The sequence below is a fragment of the Podarcis gaigeae genome (assembly GCF_964106915.1).
Source record: "Podarcis gaigeae genome assembly, chromosome: 18".
NCBI classification, from domain to species: Eukaryota; Metazoa; Chordata; class Lepidosauria; order Squamata; family Lacertidae; genus Podarcis; species Podarcis gaigeae.
Genome location: NC_139696.1, coordinates 5827538 through 5835162, shown reverse-complemented (window position 1 = coordinate 5835162; position 7625 = coordinate 5827538). Strand labels below are relative to the sequence as shown.

General features: G+C 49.0%; 1 protein-coding gene across 1 annotated transcript in view; it reads left to right on the top strand.

The window, feature by feature from the left end:
• Positions 1-1508: 1508 nt before the first annotated feature.
• The window catches only part of TIMM44 (translocase of inner mitochondrial membrane 44), a 29731-nt gene continuing 23614 nt past the window's right edge, over positions 1509-7625 (top strand). The window contains exons 1-3 of the mRNA XM_083720566.1: positions 1509-1649; positions 4151-4255; positions 5094-5264. Of these exons, the coding sequence (XP_083576692.1) occupies positions 1620-1649; positions 4151-4255; positions 5094-5264 (306 nt within the window). The 5' untranslated portion in view covers positions 1509-1619. The remainder of the gene's footprint in view (positions 1650-4150; positions 4256-5093; positions 5265-7625) is intronic.

The following is a 7625-nucleotide window of genomic DNA, read 5'->3' as shown; positions in this document are numbered from 1 at the left end:
ATTTCTAGGCTGGCTGAACATCCATTTACCAGGACATTATAACTCAAATGAACACTACTCCCGTCTCATTAACAGTAAATAGGAGGAGAAACGTACAAACAGTTGTGTGCCCTCTTATGACCCAGTGGTCATTAGAGCCTACTGCCTATCTAGGCAGGAATGTGACAAGATTCACTAGCATAGCTAACCAACATGACCGTTTTATTTCTTTGTTTTGTAGCACAAGAAATTATATATCTTTGTTGCTTTTCATTTGCACAAATCGCAAAGCGGCTTACAAACAGTAAATAACAATGACATAATAGAACATCACAAACGCAACATGAAGCAGACAACGTAATCTTATGTACCGGATTAGTCTCCATGTGGACGAGCCTCAGGGCTGGGAGAATGCTGAGTTTTAGTTACAGGTAGGTAGCTGTGATGGTCTGCTGTGGTCTAAAATAAAATAATTCCTTCCAGTAGCACCTTAGAGACCAAATAAGTCAGTTATTGGTATGAGCTTTCATGTGCATGCACACATTTTTCAGATGCTGAGTTTTGCTTCACCTTCAAAGCATCTCTACTTATCCCTGCATTCCAAGCAGAGATCTTTGTTTAAAAAGACATTCTTAGTCTGTTTTGTAATAAATCAACTTATAACCGTGACTCATGAAGCCGGTTCCTCCTGCGAGAATATATGTGCTAAAAGGGGGGGATAAACGAAAGGGTAGGACCACAACCAGCAACTGGAATACCTGAAGATGCTGTTTTCAACAAGAAAAAAAAGGAAAGGAGTAGAAGTGAAAACCAGACCTGATGTCATAGCCTCTGACCTGAAAACCCAGGTCCTTAGTTCAAAATGGTAGGAGTAGGTGTTCCCTCTTCCAGGTAAGGATACATATAGGGAAAAAATACACCATACATTCAGGGAAAAGATACACCATTTAGACCAAAGATACATTTAGATATATTCTTGAAGTCAAATGAGAAAGATACAAAGAGTAAACCGCACATTCAGAGGATACGTTTTTTGAAGTCCAAGGCACAGTTTATATTCTTGTAGGATATTCAAGCATAATACTATATATCTGAATATAGGTAAGATCATTTTCATGTATTCCCCTCTCTGACCCTGATTCTCTTACGACAATAATAGAATTAATATAATCTTACATATTATATTATATTATTATTACAATTAATAATTATATAATAAACAATTTATAACAATATATAAATAATATAGTTATAAAATATAATAATTATATAATTATTATTAATGTAATACTAATAGAATAGAATAATAAATTCTATTAATCATAGAATTAATAGAATTAATAGAATAAACATATAGCCCCTGAGCATGTCCAAAGCGAACCTTCTGCAATGACGTCACATCCTGTGCGCCGCCTCGCGGGGGAGGGGTGCAAACGCTCCTCAAGGCAGCCAATGAAGAGCATGTCGAGAAAGACCCGGATGACCGTTGCCGCGGCAACCGCGACAACGAATGGGGAGCGAGGGCCTCTCCGCGCCTGCGCAGCGGCTGCTCTCTAAGACGCCCGGCGCTTTCAACCCCTGACGTCATCGGGAGGCGCCGGCGGGAAGGTCGACTCGCTCCTTCCCTCCCTCTTGGAAAGATGGCGGCGGCCGCGCTGTGGGGTTGCCGGGTAAGCGGGGACGGGGCACGTTCGTGTGTGTCTTGGGGGGGGGGCTCCCCACGTTCCTTCCCCCAACCTCCCCGAGCCAAGGCCTGGTAATTTGACCCAAGCCCCATTTCGAAGGAAAACGTGCCCCTGAGCACGTGCAGAGGGCTCTACTGTTCCTGCTTCCGAGGAGAGAGAGTCTGGGGCACCGCGAGGGAGGATGTGGTGCCCCTGCGCATGTGCAGAGGGGCTCCCCTGCTCGTTTGACTCACAACCCCATAGCCCCTGAGCACATGCAGAGGGCCCTACCGTTCCTGCTGCCGAGGAGAGAGAGGCTGGGGCACCGCGAGGAAGGAGGTGGTGCCCCTGCGCATGTGCAGAGGTGCTCCCCTGCTCGTTTGACTCACAGCCCCATAGCCCCTGAGCACGTGCAGAGGGCTCTACTGTTCCTGCTTCCGAGGAGAGAGAGGCTGGGGCACCGCGAGGAAGGAGGTGGTGCCCCTGCGCATGTGCAAAGGGGCTCCCCTGCTCGTTTGACTCACAACCCCATAGCCCCTGAGCGCATGCAGAGGACTGTACTGTTCCTGCTTCCGAGGAGAGAGAGGCTGGGGCACCGCGAGGGAGGAGGTGGTGCCCCTGCACATGTGCAAAGGGGCTCCCCTGCTCGTTTGACTCACAACCCAGTAGCCCCTGAGCACATGCAGAGGGCTCTACTGTTCCTGCTTCCGAGGAGAGAGAGGCTGGGGCACCGTGAGGGAGGATGTGGTGCCCCTGCACATGTGCAGAGGGGCTCCCCTGCTTGTTTGACTCACAGCCCCATAGCCCCTGAGCACATGCAGAGGGCCCTCCCATCCTTCCATTGAGACAGTGCTGCTAAGGAACGAACAGACTCACTTTAAGTTGAGAAGTTTGGGCCCCATGAAGAGCGGGGAGGAGAGACCCCTGAGTTCCCCTCTCTTTTGCTTTTCCTTGAGGATTTTGCTTCTGGCTCCCTGACAAAGGGGAGGGGGGCTGCTTCTGGCTCCCTGACAAAGGGGAGGGGGGCTGCCCCTGCGCATGTGCAGAGGGGCTCCCCTGCTCGTTTGACTCACAACCCCATAGCCCCTGAGCACGTGCAGAGGGCCCTCCCATCCTTCCGGCGAGACGGTGCTGCTGAGGAACGAACAGACCCCATTTCGAAGGAAACCGTGCCTCTGAGCATGTGTAGAGGGCCCTACCGTTCCTGCTGCCGAGGAGAGAGAGAGGCTCAGGCACTGCAAGGAAGGAGGTGGTGCCCCTGCGCATGTGCAGAGGGGCTCCCCCTCCCCCTCCTTGCCATAGCTGTCCACTTTTCCCTTTCCTTGCGAGGAATCCTATTTGGAATAAGGGAATTTCCCTTTTAAAAAGGGGAAACGTTGACAGTTATGCTCCTTGCTGCTTCGTCCCGCACGCTCGTTTGACTCACAACCCCATAGCCCCTGAGCACATGCAGAGCGCCCTACCGTTCCTGCTGGCGAGGAGAGAGAGGCTCGGGCACCGCAAGGAAGGAGGTGGTGCCCCTGCGCATGTGCAGAGGGGCTCCCCCTTGCTGCTTCGTCCCGCGTGCTCGTTTGGCTCACAACCCCAGAGCCCCTGAGCACGTGCAGAGTACTCCCATCCATGTGCAGAGGACCTCTCATTCCTTTTGCCGAATACTTCCATATTAAAAAGTAATACACGTCTGTATTATTTAAAACACATTAGGAAGAGCATGCTGTCGAGCGAGTTCAGAGTGCCTTTTTAAAATTAATTTTAAAAAGCACATGCACCAATCCAGTGTTAAAGATGAGAATTCTCTCTCCCTCTATATTTTTAATGTATTTTTTTATCTCTCGTTGGAAGCCGCCCAGAGTGGCTGGGGAAACCCAGCCAGATGGGCAGGGTATAGGTAATAAATTATTATTGTTGTTGTTGTTGTTTAAGTAATAAATTGTTGTTGCAGGGTATAGGTAATAAATTATTATTGTTGTTGTTGTTTAAGTAATAAATTGTTGTTGTTGTTGTTGTTGTTGTTATTTTATTGGAGGTGCAGATAAATACAGCCTCATCACCTATTCCTTAAAAAAATTAACTACAGTGGTGCCTCGCAAGACGAAATTAATCCGTTCCGTGAGGCTCTTCGTATAGCGGTTTTTCGTTTTGCAAAGCAAGCCCATTGACAGCTTAGCAGATTAGCGCTATTAGCGGTTTAGCGGCTTTTAGCGGATCAGCTGATAAGCGGCTTAGGGCTTAGGAAAAGGGGGGGGGAGGGGAAAAACCCCGCAGGAACTCGCAAGACATTTTCGTCTTGCGAAGCAAGCCCATAGGGGAATTTGTTTTGCGAAGCGCCTCCAAAACGGAAAACCCTTTCGTCTAGCGGGTTTTCCGTCTTGCGAGGCACCACTGTACTGGGTGTCATGTGGCTGATTGTTTCTGTTAGGGAAAAGTGAAGGTAATGCTATACATCCCTCAACAAGCCTGTTTTGCAAGCACTATTAAACAAGAGCACCTTATCTTTCTCCTCCTAGCAATGCCTTTTAAATGTGTGGCTTGTATCCGGACGAAGTTCAGGCCCCTTGCACAATGCTTTCCTTGTGCATCGAACTGGCAGACCTGCATTGGAGCTGTACCAGGTATGCTTTGCAAATCAAACCTTTTTGTGCATAGCAGTAGTGGAGGCAGTTGATGAGAGTTGGGCATTGCAGAGCAAGAACTGCCAGGCTGGGAGGGAGAAGAAGAAGAAGAGGAGTTTGGATTTGATATCCCGCCTTTGACTCCCTTTAAGGAGTCTCCAAGCGGCTAACATTCTCCTTTCCCTTCCTCCCCCACAACAAACACTCTGTGAGGTGAGTGGGGCTGAGAGACTTCAGAGAAGTGTGACTGGCCCAAGGTCACCCAGCAGCTGCATGTGGAGGAGTGGAGACGCGAACCTGGTTCCCGAGATTACGAGACTACCACTCTTAACCACTACCACCACACTCCCCCAAGAGCAGTAAATAAATACAGTGGTGCCTCGCAAGACGAAAATAATCCGTTCCGCGAGTCTCTTCGTCTAGCGGTTTTTTCGTCTTGCAAAGCATCCCTATTAGCGGCTTAGAAAAAGGGGGGAAAACTCGCAAGACTCGTTTTCGTCTTGCGAGAGCAAGCCCATAGGGAAATTCGTCTTGCGAAGCGCCTCAAAAAACGGAAAACCCTTTCGTCTAGCGAGTTTTCCGTCTTGTGAGGCATTTGTCTTGCGGGGCACCACTGTACTCTGATTGGCAGCATCTCTCTAGGTTTTTAAACAATGGATCTTTCCTACCTGGATATTGGATCTAGGACCTGTTGCATGCAAAATAGACGATCTGCCATTGAGCTATGGCCCTTCCCTTTAGAAAAAATTAAGATTCTAGACCTCGTAGTTCTGAATAAAAGGACCAATTTGAAAAGGAAGTTGCCTTGCACTGTTAACGCCAGAAACCTTCTCTTTAGGCTCGATGTTCCTCCTCCGGAGGCCGAAAAGGTTTTATCTCCGGCTTTGTGGAGAATATTAAGCAGGAGCTGGCCAAAAACAAGGAGATGAAGGAAAGTATTAAAAGGTTCAGAGACGAAGCGAAGAAGTTGGAAGAGTCGGAGGCCCTGCAGGAAGCAAGGCGGAAATACGTGAGTATTGTTTCCTTCATGCAGTTGAGGCTTGATTTCTCTGGTGCGTTTCTCTTCCTCTTCCTGGGAGTTGCAGACCAGAGCAAAAGAGAAATAATAATAACAACAACAACAACAACAACAACAATAATAATAATAATAATAATATATTATTTATACCCCACTCTGGGCAGCTTCCAAAAAAATATTAAAATACTGTAATACATCAAACATTAAAAGGTTCCCTAAACAGGGCTGCCTTCAGATGTCTTCTAAAAGTCTGGTATTAGTTGTTCTCTTTGACATCTGGTGGGAGGGCGTTCCACAGGGCGGGCGCCACCACCGAGAAGGCCCTCTGCCTGGTTCCGTGTAACTTGGCTTCTCGCAGGGAGGGAACCGCCAGAAGGCCCTCGGTGCTGGACCTCAGTGTCCGGGCAGAACGATGGGGGTGGAGACGCTCCTTCAGGTATACTGGGCGGAGGCCGTTTAGGGCTTTAAAGGTCAGCACCAACACTTTTAATTGTGCTCGGAAATGTACTGGGAGCAAGTGTAGGTCTTTCAAGACCGGTGTTATGTGGTCTCGGCGGCCGCTCCCAGTCACCAGTCTAGCTGCCACATTCTGGATTAGTTGTAGTTTATGGGTCACCTTCAAAGGGAGCCCCAGCCCCCAGGACTGGAACTGAGGAGCAGGATGGGGAAACGACCCCTTCCGAAGTTGCTGGGCCCCCAGTGCCCAGCAATGATGTGAGTTGTAGCCCAGTGACACTGGGGAGTGGGGGTGGGCAGGTTTCAAACCCTTGCTTTAAGAGGCAACGTTCCCCCCGATTGCAAAAGATAGGAGCTGGTGTCTCTGTTTGGAAGAGGCATTCTCATATGAGAGAGGGACTTGCCTCTTAGGGCAGGGATGGGGGAGCCTGTGGCTCTGTAGACGTTGCTGTTGGACTTCAGCTCCCAGCAGTCTCAGTGGTCAGCCTGGCCAGTGGTCAGGGAAGAGGGTGGGAGTTGTGTAGTCCAGGGACACATCTTGTTGTTGTTGTTGTTGAGTTGTTTAGTCGTTTCCGACTCTTCGTGACCCCCTGGACCAGAGCACGCCAGGCCCGCCTGTCTTCCACTGCCTCCCGCAGTTTGGTCAAACTCATGCTGGTAGCTTCGAGAACACTGTCCCACCATCTCGTCCTCTGTCGTCCCCTTCTCCTTGTGCCCTCCATCTTTCCCAACATCAGGGTCTTTTCCAGGGAGTCTTCTCTTCTCATGAGGTGGCCAAAGTCTTGGAGCCTCAGCTTCAGGATCTGTCCTTCCAGTGAGCCCTCAGGGCTGATTTCCTTCAGAATGGAGAGGTTGGATCTTCTTGCAGTCCATGGGACTCTCAAGAGTCTCCTCCAGCACCAGAATTCAAAAGCATCCATTATTCAGCGATCAGCCTTCTTTATGGTCCAGCTCTCACTTCCATACATCACTACTGGGAAAACCATAGCTTTAACTATACGGACCTTTGTTGGCAAGGTGATGTCTCTACTTTTTAAGTACACAGGGACACATGGGCTGCGTCAATAATATGTAGCAGCTGAAATGGTCACAGTGCTCTACATGAATTTTCTTGGGAGTCCAGACACTACACATTAGCTGTTTTTATAATCTTTCAGCGTGTTAATTCCTGTATTGTGTTGGGCTCACCCAAAGTTCTGCTCAAGTTCACAGGGAACCATGGATTTGCAGCACAGCTTTCTAGTGGCTCAGCTCCACAGGCGCTTCTGATTGATAGGAGAGAAAGGCATTGTTTTGAAGTAATGTCTCCTTCCGCACTGAGTCATAGGGGCTTATATTAGAGTTGAGGGATCTTAGCTCAGCCTTGTAAATTGGCTTGTACTATTGCGTCCAGCGAATTCTAGCCTTTGTTTACGAAAGAGAAGACTTCTAAGTCCTCATGGTTTTGTTGGCTTAGAAAGAAAGAAATTGCATCCAGCCTTTCTGCCACGTTGGGGCTCAGGACAGCTAACGGCAAAACAGTGCCAATACAATGAAATGAAATGACTAAAAGATGATGATTCAAAGTAAACAAAATGCAAATTAAATAACAACAACATAAAAAGGAGACGGGACGCGGGTGGTGCTGTGGGTTAAACCGATCAGAAGGTCGGCGGTTTGAATCCCCGCAATGACGGGGTGAGCTCCTGTTGCTCGGTCCCAGCTCCTGCCAACCTAGCAGTTCGAAATCACATCAAAGTGCAAGTAGATAAATAGGTACCACTCTGGTAAACGGCGTTTCCGTGCGCTGCTCTGGTTCGCCAGAAGCGGCTCGGTCATGCTGGCCACATGACCCGGAAGCTGTACGCCGGCTCCCTTGGCCAGTAAAGCGAGATGAGCGCCGCAACCCCAGAGTCG